The sequence below is a fragment of the Pteropus alecto genome, unplaced genomic scaffold, assembly GCF_000325575.1.
Source record: "Pteropus alecto unplaced genomic scaffold, ASM32557v1 scaffold39, whole genome shotgun sequence".
Lineage (NCBI taxonomy): Eukaryota > Metazoa > Chordata > Mammalia > Chiroptera > Pteropodidae > Pteropus > Pteropus alecto.
In genome coordinates, this window is record NW_006443568.1 from 10,803,524 (window position 1) to 10,819,814 (window position 16,291).

Genomic DNA, 16,291 nt, shown 5'->3' on the forward strand with positions numbered 1-16,291 from the left:
GAAGAGTCTGGGGATGAATCAGCCACCAGACCAGATAAACAAGCTGGCCTGTCACTGTCGCTGTTTTCTGCAACTAGAAGGGAACACCCAGGACCTGGAATTCTGAAGCACCCAAGCCAGGCACCTTTGTACCCGCTCCTCATTGCTCAGGTCCCACCCTCCCCGGCTTTCCCCGCCCCGAGCCCCAGCCCAGGTGGAGTCAGCTGCCAAGGCGGCATATCTTCCCAGCCCTCCCTCAGTGCTCGGCCCAGAGTGGAGGCCAAAAGAGGGCTTTGTGCCCGGCCCGATGAGGACGCTACTGACCATCCTGGCTGCGGGATCCCTGGTCGGTGAGTACCCACTGCCCTGTGGTCCCCGCCCACCGCAGAAGCCAGCGATCAGGATCATGGCCCTACATTCCGCCCAGCCCAGGACAGCCAGTTTCAGTTTCTTCTCTGCTAGGGCTGAGCTGGGTGCTGAGTGACCGGAGAGGTGCATGTGGCTCAGGTTACTGGGGAGAATGAGGGCCCTCAGACCCTGAGTTCTTCCAGAGACTCAACTGACCCTCAAGACTCAGGGATGCAGCCAACTGTCGGAACTGGGGTGCTGGATCCCCCACCCCAGTGAGTGGAGAATTGGCTTGAGGGAGGACATTCTTTGACCCCTCAAATCGTTCTGATAGAAGTTATACCATTCAATCCCCTGCTTCTGTCTAGCACTGGCCTAACAAGGGGACACAGAGAAGGGACAGGTGGCCGAAGCTTGAGTCTGGCCATGGCCTCCCACCACACCTTGTGGGGGCCTCTTTGGGCACCTCTTGCTAGACATGAAAAAGCATTTTCTCCTATAGTGGCCAAGTCTGCCGCATTATTAGATCTTAAAATAGGACTAAAAAACAGGACTAAAAGACATAGTTTTCAAATCAAATTAGATGGATGTTTTGATGATCATTATGGAGAACTTTCAGACAAACACGTGAGATCCTAGATTGCGTCTGCCTCGAGAAGTTTAATGAAATTCAGGGAACTTTCTCTGGAAGTGACAGCATAGTCCTGACGGCAGAGGGGAAGATGGCCCCTTCTAGTTCAAGTGCAGGATGGGCCCATGAAGGGCCAAGGCTTCCCAGTCCCCTTGCCAATGACCCTGGCCAGGGCTGACTGGATCTACAGTGTTTCCATGTGCTGCCTGGGCCCCTCCAGTCTGTCATCCCCCTGGCATCCCACTGGGCCCAACGCACTAGACCTGTGATGAGCTAGGAAGACATGGTGCATCCCCAAGAGACCCCAAGACATGTTCCTTTAGATCTTCGTCCGTTCCGTTTGGGAGTCTTGGAGGCTCCTGGCCCTTTAAGATGGAGGACTCACTGGAAACAGTCCTTCAGAGACTGTTAATGTCACTTAAGGGACCCAGGTTCCCTCACCCCAGCTTTCTTAGGCTGATTCCAGAGCCTGTCGAATTGTTTTTGTTTGTTTTCCCTCAGCTTCCCAACTGGGAATTGTTTTTCCATGGAATTGTGAAAACTTTCTTCTATAAGGTCTGCCAGTCCATCAGTCTCAACAACACTTGTCTTCCCAGGGTTTTACAACGTAGACTTTCACCCAGGAAGTGCAGAAATGACGCAGACTGAGGAATAGATGCTGGGGAGGCAAAGAAACGAGCGGGGTGGGAAGAAAGGGGAGAACTCGTTAGCCCTTCACACCTCCTAAAAGAGGGAGGCCAGCCAAGATCCACCACCCCGTTTCAGGAAGCCAACTTCAGTTCGTCCCGAAAAGTGGTGCCAGCCTCCACCCGGTCTGGGCCAGCACCTCCTGAGCATGTTCCAGCCTCAGCCACCAGCCTCCCCGCAACCCGCATAGCCCACCAGGGTACTAACTCCAATCAGCGACCTTCCCACTGCAGACCTTAACCCCCCACTAGGGAAGCCTAAGCCTACCTCCAGACAGACCCTGGCCTTCCCTCAAATCCCAGTCTCCATCTCGCCTTTGACCCCAGCATCCCGCCAGAAGCCACTATTCAGTTCTAACCTCAAGTGGACTCCCTCCCTCCCCTCAAGACCCAGCCCTGAATCCAGGACCCTTTCCTCAATAACAGCTCTCAATTCTGCCCAGAATCCGAACAAGATGTCAGCCACACCTTAGGGCTCAGTGGCACAGCTATTACATTGTCTAGAGGCAGTAAGACTGACCCGCTCCCTGCCCCGCCCCCCACCCCATCCCCTAAACCCCTTTCCAGGTCTCCAGGAATTCTGGAACACAAAGATTTCTGCCACTGCTAGGCCTGACCAACCCAGATTAGAGAAGTGTGTGGCCTTAGATTTAGCCAGTGGATACACAGCAGGGTCAGTCGGGCTGTCCTAAAATTCCTCCCCATCCCTACAGGAGGTTCCCAAGTCCATGGACTTCTCTCACGGAAGTACTGTGTGTGGACTTGGAGTAGGGGAATACATAACCGTCCGCTTCCTTATACCTTGGGCACATCCAGGTACATACATACATACATACATACATACATACATACATACATACATACATATCAAAGACACATACACACACAAGGCCTTAAGGCCTCGACTCAACTGGATCTGCACCTGTTTATTTCCCGCCCAGCCCACCAGCCCTTCCAAGCACACTCAGAGCCAGTGCCGGCCCTTGCCACCATTTTGCTGTACCCTCTTCCTTTCCATAGACCAATCTCGGAGGGCCGAGAGAAGAGTCCTATAAGTCAAGCCCTCTCTGAGCCTTGGTTTTTCTCATCCATAAAATGAGGATAATAGTAATGACCGCCTCATGAGGTCATCTTGGGGATTTAATAAAGTAAGAGGCTTAACCCTGTGCCCAGCATTTAATGTGCATGTCACAAAGGTCAGCTGCTGCTACTGTCATTGTTGTTCATTTTTAGGCAAGTCAAATTATTCCTGTTTTAGAGACGAAGAAATTGAAGTTCTGATTGCTTAAACAGAAAGGTCACCCTGCCTACATGTGGCCTCAGTCAGCATCCCTTCTCACTGCGAAGTCCATATGACCACACATGGAGCCTTTGCCTTCCCAACAAGGCACATTGTGGGTGGGCAGGGGTCGGTTCAGCCAACAGAGAGGCAGGAATTCACATCTTCTCCATCCTTGATAACTTGACTCTGGACGAGTTAATTCTTAGACATCTTAGTTGACTATCTCTGAAACATGGGTGAGGACGCTAACTTTGAATGGTGTTAAGAAGTGAATGAGAGACAAAAACAAGTGTTGGCAAGGATGTAGAATTACCGGACCACTCAAACATTGTCGGTGGGAATGCAAGATGGTGCGGCCACCTTGGAAAACAGCTGGTGGTTCTTCGAAAACTTAAACACAGAACTAACACATGACCCAGCTATTCCACTCCTAGCTGTACACCCAAGAGAACGGAAAACGTATGTCTACTTGAACATTTGTACTCAAATGTTTACAGCAGCGTTATTCACAATAACCACGATGTGGAAACAACACAAATGTCCATCAACTGATGAATGGATAAACAAAATGTGGTATATCCATATGATGGAATATTATTCAGCCATAAAAAGAAAATAAGTGCCGATTCATGCTGCAATATGGATGAACCTCGATGACATTACACTAAGTGAAAGAAGCCAAACACAAAAACCACATATTATATAACTCTATTTATATGAAAAGTCCAAATAGGCAAATCCATAGAGAAAAAGCAAATTAGTGGTGGCCTAGGGCTGGGAGAGAGAAAGAATAGTAAGTGACTGCTGATGGATGCAGGGCTTCTTTTGGGAGTGATGGAACGTTCTGGAATTAGATAGTGGCAATGGTTGCATAACTTTGTGAATATACTAAGAAACCACTGACTTGCACCCTTGAAAATAGCGAATTTTATGGAATGTGAATTATAGCTCAATGAAGAAGAAACTAAGTGAAGGTGAACAGTGATGGTCAGTGAGCGCAGCCTCTGGCGAGTGGGTGCTAGTCCTCGCTCCCCCTCTTTGGGCAGTTTGTTAGAAGGCTGGGGTATGGAGCCCACAAACTCATCTGCTTACCCTGGTCCCACTTCCTGCAGCTCACATTGCTGAGGACACCTCGGATCTTCTTCAGCACGTGAAATTCCAGTCCAGCAACTTCGAAAACATCCTGACTTGGGACAGCGGACCGGAGAGCACCCCAGATACAGTCTACAGTGTCGAGTATAAGACGTAGGCTTCCCTCCCAATTCGACCTCTTCTGACCTGCTCTGAAACCAATCCCTCCAAGAAAATCCCCCCTTCGATGCGTCCCCATGCCCCTCACCGGGACTGGTGTTACACAGCAAACCCCGCCCCCCAATATATCTCTGCTACTTTATGTTTCTTCTGCAGAGCAAGAATAAAATAATGGTTAAAAGTATGGGCTTTAGAACCAAACTGCCCAGGCTCAAATGCTAGCTCTCACTTATATAACCTTGGACGATTGGGTAACCACACCAAGCCTCAGTTTCCCCATCCATAAAATAAAGATAACGATAGTACCTTCATCACAGGGTTCTTAGGTGTATTAAATAAGATAGTCAGTAGCACTGGTACCTGGCAGAAAATTGTTTTATTATCATTGGTGAGATTGGGTCAACAAATGGCCGTGCCCATTGTCTCCGGCCCATGCTACCATTCTCACGCAGGGAGGAGGGCTGGCATGGGCTCAGGAGTCTGCAAACCTGGGTTTCATTCCTGGTCCTGTCACGTCATCCTGTGGTAGGTCACTTCCTCTCTCTGAGCCTCAGTTCTCTCATCTGTAAAGTGGGATACCAGTGCCTGCCTCAAAGGACGAGGGTGACAATGAGCCCAGAATGTGGACTCGAACTGGCTGGATTCAAATCCTGGCTCCCCAGAGGCATTTTTACTCCTAAGCCTCAGCTTCCTTATTTGAAAAGGAGGGAGAATAACATATGAACCTCACGGGATCAATGTGAGGACTAACAGATCATCCACATAAAAGGCCTGGGACACAGAAAGTGCTAAGTAAATATTCGATATTGTTATCATTATTAATAAACCACAGGCCTGATGCCAGGCCTGCTCATTGAAGGTGTGCTCCGGCCCCTCCCTTGCCTACAGGTACGGAGAGGTCGAGTGGCTGGTGAAGACGGGCTGCCAGCGGATCACCCGGAAATCTTGCAACCTGACCATGGAGACCAGCAACCTCACAGAACAATACTATGCTAGGGTCACCGCCATCAGCACGGGAGGTCGGTCAGCCACCAAGATGACCGACCGGTTCAGCTCACTGCAACACAGTGAGTAGGCGAGCCCCTCTTATTATGGGGAGGTGAGGAGACTGGCCCAGAAGGACTCTGCCTCAGGGGGCTGAGCGGGGAGCTGTTGGGATTGTGGCTTTTAGGGAAGGCATCCCTACTGGAGAACATCCCCAGTGCGGTTGTTCATCTTTCTTCATCTCCATCCCGACCACCCCAGATCGGACCACCTTCATCTTCTCTTGACCACAACCAGGGCTTCTGCACTTGTCCCCCCACCTCTCCTTTTTACTCTTTTCCAATCCTAGTCTGGTGTCAGATTCAACATCACCTCCTAAGTGAGCATCCTCACTCCCAGCCTTCAACCTGATTTCATTAGGTTACCACCTGCTGACATCCTGTCACAGTAAACTGTTCAGTGTCTTCATAGCTCATATCCCAATCTGCAATTATTGTGTTTGCTTCTTGTATACCATCAGCCTCCCCCACTGACACAAGAGCTCGGTGAGGGCGTGTGTGAGCGTGGAATCCACTGTATTCCCAGCCCTTAGCATAGTGCCTGGCACATAGGAGATGCTCAATGCATAATGAATGAATGAATGAATGATATGCATTGCCAAACTCCCCACACAAGTTAAGCAGGTGATGATGTTCACTAACTGACTTAACAGCCACATGGTTTCTTAAGAAAATAAAAAATTAAATTAAACAATTTATTTTTTTCTTGTCTTGTTCAATTAATATGTTTATTGTAGAAATTTTGGAAAATATAGAAAAACCCAAAATAATAATAAAAGTAGCCCAAAATAATTAGAACACTTAAATATAACTACAGTTACTAGAAACTGTATATGCTCTTGTAATTTCATTGTTTATTTTTCATATAATGGTATCATGAACATTTGCTCATGCCCATTAAATATTTTTCTGCAACATGATATTTCATGGCTAAAGATGATCCATTCTATAGAGGTACTCTAATTTACTTCCCTAATTCACCTTTGAAGACATTTAACTCAGCTTTTCAATTTTATAAACAATTCTAAAGTGAACATTCTTCTAGCTCAGATGTTTTTAATATTGGAAGTCAATGGACTCTTGAGGGTTTTTATAAATTAGCTTCAGGGGGTGTAGGGTTCATGAACCCCTGAAACTGAGGGCAAGACTTTTATATAAGTACATTTTGGAGGAGAAAAGAGTTATAGCATTCATCCAGTTCCCAAAGGGGTCTGGAAACCAGTAAAGGTCATTTGGTTATTTAGAAAGTTCCTTCTGGAGAAAGGTTAAACTATTAGTTCTGGCCATTGCCCCAAACATTATTTAAGATAGGTCGTTGAACCGTCATCAGTCCCCAAAGCTATCATTGCCAATAGACTAGGGGGATGGGTGCTTCAGGCAGACTCAGGGTGGGGATGGGTGGACTGGGATGTGTGGGGGCCGGGCCAAGGGCATGATCAACCTAGGGGACCAAGACCCTTCTCCCTGGGCTCTTCCTACTCACCCTTGGTCACTCCTTGGCTGGCCTTAAACCCAAACACTGGTTGATTGCAGAACTTCTCTCTTCTTGCCTGTTTGTTTAGCTGATGCTTTCAGAAGCATAACTGGGGTGGGAGTGGGAGGAGTAGGAAAACAGTCATTTCCTATGGTCCAGGGCAGCCTCGGATACTACTGGCTGATTCCGATCTTTTCTAATCTTTTTTCTCTCTTCCTTTTTCCAGCTACTATCAAACCACCTGATGTGACCTGTATCCCCAAAGTGAGATCCATCCAGATGATTGTCCATCCCACCTCCACGCCCTTCTACACAGGGGATGGCCACCAGCAGACCCTGGAGGATATCTTCCAAGATCTATTCTACCGCTTGGACCTCTACGTCAACCATACCTACCAAATGGTAAATAGGTGGAACCATCATGGGAAGATAAAGTCGAGAAGACGGGCTGAGGATATGCTGTAGAGGTCTAGAATGGAGGATGAAGGAATCATTATTTCAATAGTCAAGGAGAGTAATTTAAGAATATCAAGCAAGGAGAGTCCTTATCACAATTACTTTTTGGCAAATATTTGGGGGTTTACTGAATATTTTGTTATTAATTTATAATTTAATTCAGTTTGAGATCAGGGAAATACTCTTGTATGATTTCAGTCATTATATATTAATGGAGATTTGTTCTATGGCTCAGTATATGGCCTATCTTGCTGAATGTTCCATGTGCACTTGAAAAGAACATGTATCTTGAAGTTGTTTGGTGGAGTATATCAATTAGATAAAGGTGGCTAAGGGTAATAGTTAGATCTTTTATGTCTTTTCTGATTTGGTGGAAGTCTATTGTTCTTTTAGTTGCTGATAGTGTTATAATCTCCAGCTGTGACTGTGGATTTGTCCATTTTTCCCCTTTAATTCTGTGCATATTTGAAACTCTATTATGAGGCACATACACGTTCATGACTGCTATAGCCTCCTGATAAATGGGTGGTGATGGTGGTGGTGATGGTAGTGGTGGTGGCCGTGGTAATCCTGGTGGTGATGGTGGTGACGGTGATGGTAGTCACGGTGGTGGCGGATTTGATGGTGTTAATGGTGGCAGTGGTGTTAACAGCAGCTAGTATTTATTGAGTGCTTATTGTGTGGCCGACATTGTTCTAAGTAAAAGTAAATGGAGTTTGGTGACTGACTAGATTTGGGGATAAAGCAGAAGGCAGGGGAATGGGAGTAGAGCACAGCAGACTGACTCTCCAGTTTCCGGTTTGGGGAGCTGGCAGAACCATTTAATTAAATGCAGTAACCCGGGCAGAGGCGTGAGCAGCCTTGCTTGGACTCCGTATGGAGACTGGTGTGTAAGAGGAGTCTCTGTGGGTTCTCTGTCAAATTCAGCACCTTGGAGGAAAGCAGAGAGAATACGAGTTTATTGGCCTGACCCCTGACACCGAGTTCCTTGGAACCATCATAATTTTTGTTCCCACCTGGTCCAAAGAGAGTGCCCCCTACATGTGCCGAGTGAGGACATTGCCAGGTAAGTTTGGCTGAAGCAAGAGGGTGGGGGCACTCCTGAATTCAAGTCTTGACTGTGTGCTTTCCTCCTTATAACCAAGGTGAGGCTTGGCAGTGCTCTGAAAAACTACGGAAGGGTTATTACTGTATTATTAAAGTCAATCTTTGTTTACCCATAAATGCGTTAGCTGATGGGCTATTACAGCATATGTTTGATCTTCAGCCTCCAGCCTACATCCGGATTTCCTCTCTCCGGCAAGCTTAGTATGTACTCTGCTAAATCAATTTCACCTTAATATTAACCTAGGTGAGATATACAGGGAAATAATTCGCAGTGGGAGAGCAGAGAAGATAAAAAGGTCCCTCGATATCTTCCAAAGTCAAACAATAATAACAGTGATATCGTCTAGCATTTCTGCAATGCTAATCAGGGACCAGGTACTATTAAGCTCAATCCTCATGAGCAATCTATGAGGCAGGTTCTATTATCATCTTCATTTTACAAGTGAGGAAACAGGTTCAGAGTGTCTAAGTTAACTTACCCGAGGTCACACCAGGGGTGAGCCATAGAACTAGGCCTAACTCTAGAGACCACGTTCTCACCATTGTGCTACTGTAGAAATAGTTTGAAGCCATCAGCTCAGTGGGGTGGTGTCCCGTGCTCTCTTCCTCTGGCGCATCGACACTCAACTCTCATCGTAAGCATTGTGACATTTTTATTAGTGTTTATTTTCATCAACATAAATGTTGTAATGCTCAGAGTGGCAAGTTTGGAGGATGAAAGTAATAGCAGTGGGTAGAATGGGTTTGGAAAACCAGTCTCCACCTTGGTCATCTCGTTTAGATTAATGATGTCAGTAGGTGATTTCTGTTCTAATGACCAGAGGTGAGGTGGCTGCAAAGCTGAGCCCTAGGATATAACTGCAGGTTGGTAGAACCATCATCAAGTAGGTTCTGGTCCTCAATTTTGTTCAGAAACCCAACTCATCAGCGGCCCCAAAGTCCGCAGGAGACTGAGTTCTTCACCAGAGTCCCAGTGCATTTATTTTCAGGGGACGACATGCCTGGCGGAACAGCCAGCACTGGCCACTTACACGGGGCATGGCCTTCCTAGAGACAGGGCCGCTCCACTGGGAGACCAGAATGGAATTTGGCAAGAGGAGAACTAGAATAAGGGAACCGATGTTACAGGCGCTAAGCTGGGAGCATAGAGACGATTCGCGACTCGCTCCCCTGGACCGAACTAGACAAACCTCACCTGTGGCCCAGCCCTGCCTGGCCCTGCTTCTTGACAACATGCAGACCACCCACCCTTATCCTTCGCTGGCTTGTCCCTACATGATCTAGCTCATGATATAATGCCATGTTATTCTAAGACCGGAGCTGCTTTTATATAAATCACACTTTTTGTTGGCTCTTTCCTGCTGACATATAGAAGGCGCCCTATCCTCAGAAAGAAAGTATATTAATAACAATTCCTACTATTTATTAAGTATTCACTCTATTGCCGAGCACTGTGTTAAATGCTTTACCCATATCATCCCACTTAATCTTTGTGACAGTCCTGCAAGTTAGGTAGCCTCATCCCCATTTTACAGAGGAGTAACTCTGGCTCATAGAGGTTAAGCAAATTGCTGGTGACCACACAGCTGGTAAGTGACCCTAGTTCGGTTCATCTGATCCTGAAGCCTAAGCTCTAACCACTGCTTTGCATACAGCTAATCCCCTCTACTGCACATTTAATCCTCTTACTTTTATTGTAGAGTGATATATCCTGTGCTTGACCCCATATTCTGGGGTCTGTCAGAATCTCCACTTTATCTCCCTCTCAGTCTATCTAGGAAGGTCACAGAGTAACATCCCAGTATCTTAATGCTGGGAAGGGTTCTAGGGGTCATCTTACCCCATATCCACCTTTAACAGGTAAAGCAATGGAGGCATCTTTGTGTAGTGGCTATGAGGATCAGCTTTCGAGTGATATGTGTCAATCCTGGCTTCTCCGCTGAATAGCTGTGTGACCTTGGTCAAGGCACTTAACCTTCCTGAGAACCAGCTTTATTATCTATAAGAAGGGAGCATCCCTGGCACTCTGCTCTAACACAGGTAGAGCACCGCCACCCAGTTGTAAGAATAATCACCGGCAACTGGTATTAATAAGTGAGAGGGTCGTGCAGCAGAGAGAAGGAGCTCAGCATAGCATGGCTGAGCCCGATCTCTAACGCCCCATACTCCAGTGTTATTTCTAGTGTTTCTTCCTGCCTCCCCTCAGGTGAAATGGCATATGGGAATGTTCCACATTCCTATCCTATCCTGGTACAAGGAGCAGTGGTTTTCCATTAGGCATGTCACGTAGTAGAGACATTCAGGTGGTGTCTTCTCCCTAGAGCAGTGCCAAGAGTGTCATGTGACAGGGGACAAGGTATCGTTGAAGTGAGAAGTTGACCAAGAGAGGCTTGAGTAACAGGCCTTGGGGAAGAGAGAGGAGTGGGCTAGAAGCAGAGGCTCCAGCGATTCACAGCCTTCACAGCAATTGCCAAGGTCATTGGCAGCTGAGGATCAGCTCCCAAGCTGAAGCCACACGAGACCCAGGAATAAGAGAGTACCAGTTTTAATCAAAAAAAATTCCAACTACCTCTTCCTTACCAAACCCTTCACCAGTCTCACGTGGGCTGGTAACAGGAAATGTGTCGTGCCAAGAACTGGCTGTGCCCATCCCAAAGATGCAGCACCGTAGGGAGAAGGCTTGGTACTAAGCCCTCAATCGTCCCTCTCTTTCTTTTTTAGAAAGGGTGTTGCCCCCGCCCAGCTCCCCTACTGAGCGAGCTCTTCCTTGACACCCAGCCTTTTACCCCGATGGGGAAGTGGGGAGGACAGAACTCCATTGTTGTCACTTCATGCCCCCTGCCAGGGTGTCAGGGCTGTCCTCAGACCCAGGCAGGAGGGACCCAGTTTAGAAGGCCCCACTCTGGCCCTACTCTTGCCATGGCCCTCCCCACAGGATGAAGAGTCCTTTGGTCCAAGTGGACAAGTCCCCCTGGAGCCTGTGACCTCCCTTCTAGACCACATTCTGAGTACCTATGACCCCAAAATTCCCTGTAGAGATGCCCTGAGCCTGTGTCCAGTTGAGGCAGATCTCTTCCTTGTGTCCTTCCCACCAAGGAGAGACACTCTTGATGTGCAGACCCTTGGCCTAAAGGGTGGCCAATAGGTAGCTATTTGTTGAGGGGGCACAGATGAGCTTGGCCATGTGGGCTAGGGCATCCATATTCATGTGTGTGAGGCCCCTGGCAGCAGGGGGTAAAGTTGGTTGGGCTAGAGGCCTATGGCAGTCTCCCCAGCACCTCCACATTTCATCATAGTCCCCCCAAAGAGTCCAAGAATTCAAAATTCAAATCTGGCCCTCCAGGTTGCTGTGGAAAGGACATTTGTCAAGGCAGGAGCATAGAACCCATTTTACTTAACAGCGTGACAACATAATTTACAAATGCTGAACATGTAGAAACGGGGTGGGTGGCCCTCTTTCTGTGCTCTTGCCCCAGCCCTGCAAATATTCAGGGTAGGAGAGTGTCCCCAAGCCTCGCCCTGAGAGGGCAGGGGAGGAAAAGCCCTGAGTTTACAGCATCCGAACGGAATGGGCCCAGCCCAGAGGCCGGCCTCACCCAACTTGCTCTGGCCTCTTTGCTCATACAGACCGGACGTGGACCTACTCCTTCTCGGGCGCCTTCCTGTTCTCCATGGGCTTCCTAGTAGCAGGGCTCTGCTACCTGTGCTACAGATATGTCACCAAGCCGCCTCCGCCTCCCAACTCCCTGGTAAGCAGCCACACGTGGTCAGGAGGGGGAGGTCTGGGGAGGGCCCCAAAGCAGCAGCGGATACAGGTCCAAGGCTCTCCCTGAAATGCAGAGATCAACATACAATGCAGAAAATTAGGGCCTCATTTCTCCCCACCAACCTAAAGCCAACAAAGACATGACCCATCAGGGATTATGGAAGAGGCGCAGGCAGGTGCTCAGGAAGAGTGGGCTTAGAGTAGAACATTCACGAGGCTTGAAAGCTTCCACATCCAGACAGGTAACACAGGATCCAAGAGAGCAGGCCGCTGCTAGGGCCCAAGAGGGGCAGGCACTGTGGGGACCCCGGAGCTCACGCTCTGTCTCAAGGACAGCCAGGTACTGTCCTCTGGCAATGCAGGCCCAGTGTGCCAGATCTTCACATTTTTTTAAGAGAAGTCAGAATTTCAGTTTATAATGTGACATCTCCCAATGTTCAACTGTTGGCAACTAAGCTTTTAAATGTAAAGCCCTATGTTAACCACACGAGTCACATCGCAGCCCCAATTTGGCCACCAGCACTGTGTCTGCTAAAGTTCCTAAGTGGCTCTCGCCCATCTGACGGGCTCGCCCATATGACATTTAGCTCAATGTCATAGCCCAGTTGAGCCATTTCCTGTAAAACTCTCCCAGCCTCCCCTTCTCCCCCATCCTTTCTCCCCCTGCCCCCTCTAGCAGGCTCTTAGGGACCCATGAGTGAGGAGCATTGTGGGCCACCACCTCCAGAGCATACCCCAAAGTGACCCCAAATCTGGTTCTCCTAGAGAAACCAAGCCGCAATCTCTCTCCCTGAGATAACCCATGTGTTAGGAGCGGCCTTCAACTACAAGTTGGCAGCCTGCTCTTTCATGAAAGCCCCAGCGTTCAGAGAGGCAAAGAGACTGTGTGCCATATGCATCTTGATAAAGCCCCTGATGGCTTAGCCCATCCTTTCTGCCTCCGCCTGGAGGACCTCACCCACCCACGGCACCCTCGGGGAACTGAGAACGGGTCCCTAACAGTTGGCCATTGTTGTCCCTGCACAGAACATCCAGCATGTACTGACCTTCCAGCCTCTGCAGTTCATCCAGGAGCACATCCTGATCCCCGCCTTAGACCTCAGCAGCCCCAGCAGCCTGGCACAGCCTGTCCAGTACTCCCAGGTCATGGTCTCTGGGCCCAGGGAGCCCCGAGGAGCCCCATCGCGACACAGCCTGTCTGAGATCACCTACATCGGGCAGCCAGACATCTCCATCCTCCAGCTCCCTGGAATGCCGTCTCACCAGACACTCTCTCCGATATCCTATGCTCCTCAGGCTACCCCTGAGGTCACGCCCCCATCCTACACACCTCAAGTCACCCCCGAAGCTAAACCCCCATCCTACACTCCACAGGCCTCCTGCAAGGTCCAGCCTCCTTCCTACAACCCTCAAGCCTCGCTGGACAGCTGGCCTCTTTCCTATGGGATATGCATGGAAGGCTCTGGCAAAGACTCCCCACCTGTGACACGCTCTAGTCCCAAACACCACAGGCTTAAAGGTCAGCTCCAGGAAGAAGCACCAGCTGGAAGCTGCATCGCATGTGACCTTTCTCTTCAGGGAGTGGCCTCCTTGGCTATGGAGGAGCTCCAAGAAGCAAAATATTTCCACCAGCATCTGGTGGTTGAAACAGAGAGAGGACCTGACACTAATGTACCACCCAGAGGGGAGCCAGGAACACCAAGGTACCTAAAAGGCCAGTTGCCTCTCCTCTCCTCTGTCCAGATTGAGGGCCAACCAGTGTCCCTCCCTCTACACACTCCTCCCCTCCCATGTTCCCCTACAGACCAGATTTCAAGTCCCTGGGGTCTGCTGGAGTCTCTCGTGTGTCCCAAGGACGAGGGTCCAGTGTCTGAGACTGAGGTCGAGAGCCCGTCCCCTCGAGCCTCAGACCAGGAGCAGCCCACAGAACTGGACTCTCTCTTCAGAGGCCTGGCCCTGACTGTGCAGTGGGAGTCGTGAGCAGAGAAAGGGGCTGGCCTTGGGCTTCCTCCCTGTCCCCACCCCGACCTCACATCCTCGGCTATGACTCCCAACCCAACCATGCTGCACACACAGCCCAGCCTCTGGTGGGTGCCTTGGAGAGAAGCAGAGGAAGGACGATGCTGGGCCCCTGCCATGGCTGAGCTCCTGTTGGAGCAAAAAGGCCGCATGAGAACTCCAGCCAGGGGAGTCACGTGTGTGCATCACGTGCAGATGTGCATGTGCAGACGAGTGTGTGCACACAGAGTTCTGCAGGGTAGGACGGGCCAGTCAGAGTCCAGTGAGTTAATGCGCGGAGACTCGCTCCTAATACACCAGACACGAAGGTCTCCAGGAGCCTACCTCTCCTCAGCCCACTCTTGGCCAGTTTCCTAATCACTGAACTGAGAGTGAGGTCTCCGCCTCCCCCTGTGGTTCCCCAGGTGAGAAAAGAAACCTGGAGAAGGATGCCTCATAGCAGGCTGGGCAGAACCAGAACAGCCCGCACTTCTGCCAAGGCCAGAGGCAGCACGATGGCAAGACTCCAGGGAGGGGTGCGGCCTGGGGCTCACTCCCAGCCAGCACTACTGCCTGAAGTTGCACCATTTCGACTTCATTCCTCTGCTGAAGGCTGTACCCCAAGTGAAGTGCAGGTCTACCAGGAAGGGAGACACACACATAGACCTTTACTGTGGGCAGGAGTTTCAGATCCTGGAAGGGTTTGAAAGGAACATGGGGCCATGGGGCCCCCGAAGGAGACACAACCAACACACAGTACTTACTTCATAACTTTGGAAACCCAGCCTTGAGATTAGCCCACCTGGGTTCACATTCCAGCCTCGCCACCAACCAGCTGTATGACTTCAAGCAAATGAAACACTGCTCAAAACCTCAGTTTTCTCATCTGCAAAGGGAGGTCAGAACACCTACCTCTCAGACTGGTGGTGAGGATGAAACGACATCATGTCTGTAAAGCGTTTCATAGTGCCTGGCACGTGAGCGGTGCCCAATAAATGGTAGCTCTTTCCTGTTGTGATTTTTTTTGTTTTAATAGGACAGCACAGGGAGGGTGACCCACTGTCCCAGTTCAGGCTGGCTTCAGACAGGGCATCTTCTCATGGGTTCAGGTTATCTTGATTTCCACAGAATTGCTCCAGGCCAAGCCAGAGGAGCTGCACTGTCTGGTGGAGGGAGCAAGGAAAAGGATGTGGCCCCTTTTCCCCGAGGTTACAGGTGGAAGCTGTTTTGGGGGCGGCGGTGGCATTTTCAGAGGACCTTCTTCGCATGGAGCCCCAAGGCCTGCCCGCTCCCACCTGAGGAAAGGGCCCTCTGTGTGTCAGAGTGCTGGCCCATCCTTGGTATCATTCACATCTCCGATGACCCCTACAATGAGGAAACCGAGGCCCAGAGAGGAGAAGGACTCACCCACGGGCCCCCAGGGAGGCCATGACACAGTCGGAGCTCAAGTTTTTGTCCTCATCAAGAGAAGAAATTTTCCGCACCGGTTTGGATTCTGGAGGATGAGACATAAGGAGGGGACGTCCCCTGTGGGGACCTTGAAGGGCAAGCACCCCAGTCACCCTCCTGTCCCAAAGCCCTGTCTGAGCATTTCTGAGAAACAGGACCAAAGTCCAGTTGCCTCAATGTGACCCTTTACTGTACAGTGTCCTCCTTCCTCTGAACCCAGATAGGTCTCCTCCTCCCTTCCCTGTGACACAGTACCAGGTGGTGCTCTTATCTGTGTGTAATTAATATTTAACATCTCTTCAGGGCTGCTGGTTTAGACCCAATATCTCTGTAACAGAGAGGTGGGCCGCCCCGCACAAGCACTCCAGGCCCATGCTCCTCTTGGCAGCCACTAAAATGACACGAATGCTCCCCTCCCCGATTCCCCATTGCAAACAAGTCCGCTCCCTGTCACTTGGCCAAAGCTTAACAACTGGGCTGCTCTCACCAGGTAAGTGGAATAGAGTAATACAGAGAGGTTTTCTTCTTATTACTATTATTACAAACCCTAAACATCTCTTGGGACTCACAAAGCTCTCTAAGCTCCTTATAGTGACAGATGTCCCAGCTACTCCATGACTCTTGGAGTCTGAATGCCTGAGGAGAGAAATGAGTGGCTCTGAGTCCTGTGACCCTCTTCAGGCTGGCCCTGTCCCACCAAGCGGCAGGCAGCAGGCTGAGGACCCCTCAGTTCTCTGGTGTCTCAAGCAGCCCAGGCCTGCGGTTACAGCTGGAACCCGCTAGAGGGCAGAGTGTCCCGGCCAGGGGAGCTGGGCTGGGAC

At 49.8% G+C, this 16,291-nt stretch overlaps 1 protein-coding gene across 1 annotated transcript; it reads left to right on the forward strand.

Moving 5' to 3' along the window:
* Positions 1-255: 255 nt before the first annotated feature.
* On the forward strand, positions 256-14,003 carry IL22RA1 (interleukin 22 receptor subunit alpha 1). The gene is made up of 7 exons (XM_006924429.2): positions 256-329; positions 4,039-4,171; positions 5,066-5,244; positions 6,921-7,096; positions 8,078-8,216; positions 11,885-12,006; positions 13,050-14,003. The coding sequence occupies exons 1-7, from the start codon at positions 287-289 to the stop codon at positions 14,001-14,003; spliced, it is 1,746 nt and encodes a 581-aa protein (XP_006924491.1). The 5' UTR covers positions 256-286.
* The last annotated feature ends 2,288 nt before the right edge of the window (positions 14,004-16,291 follow it).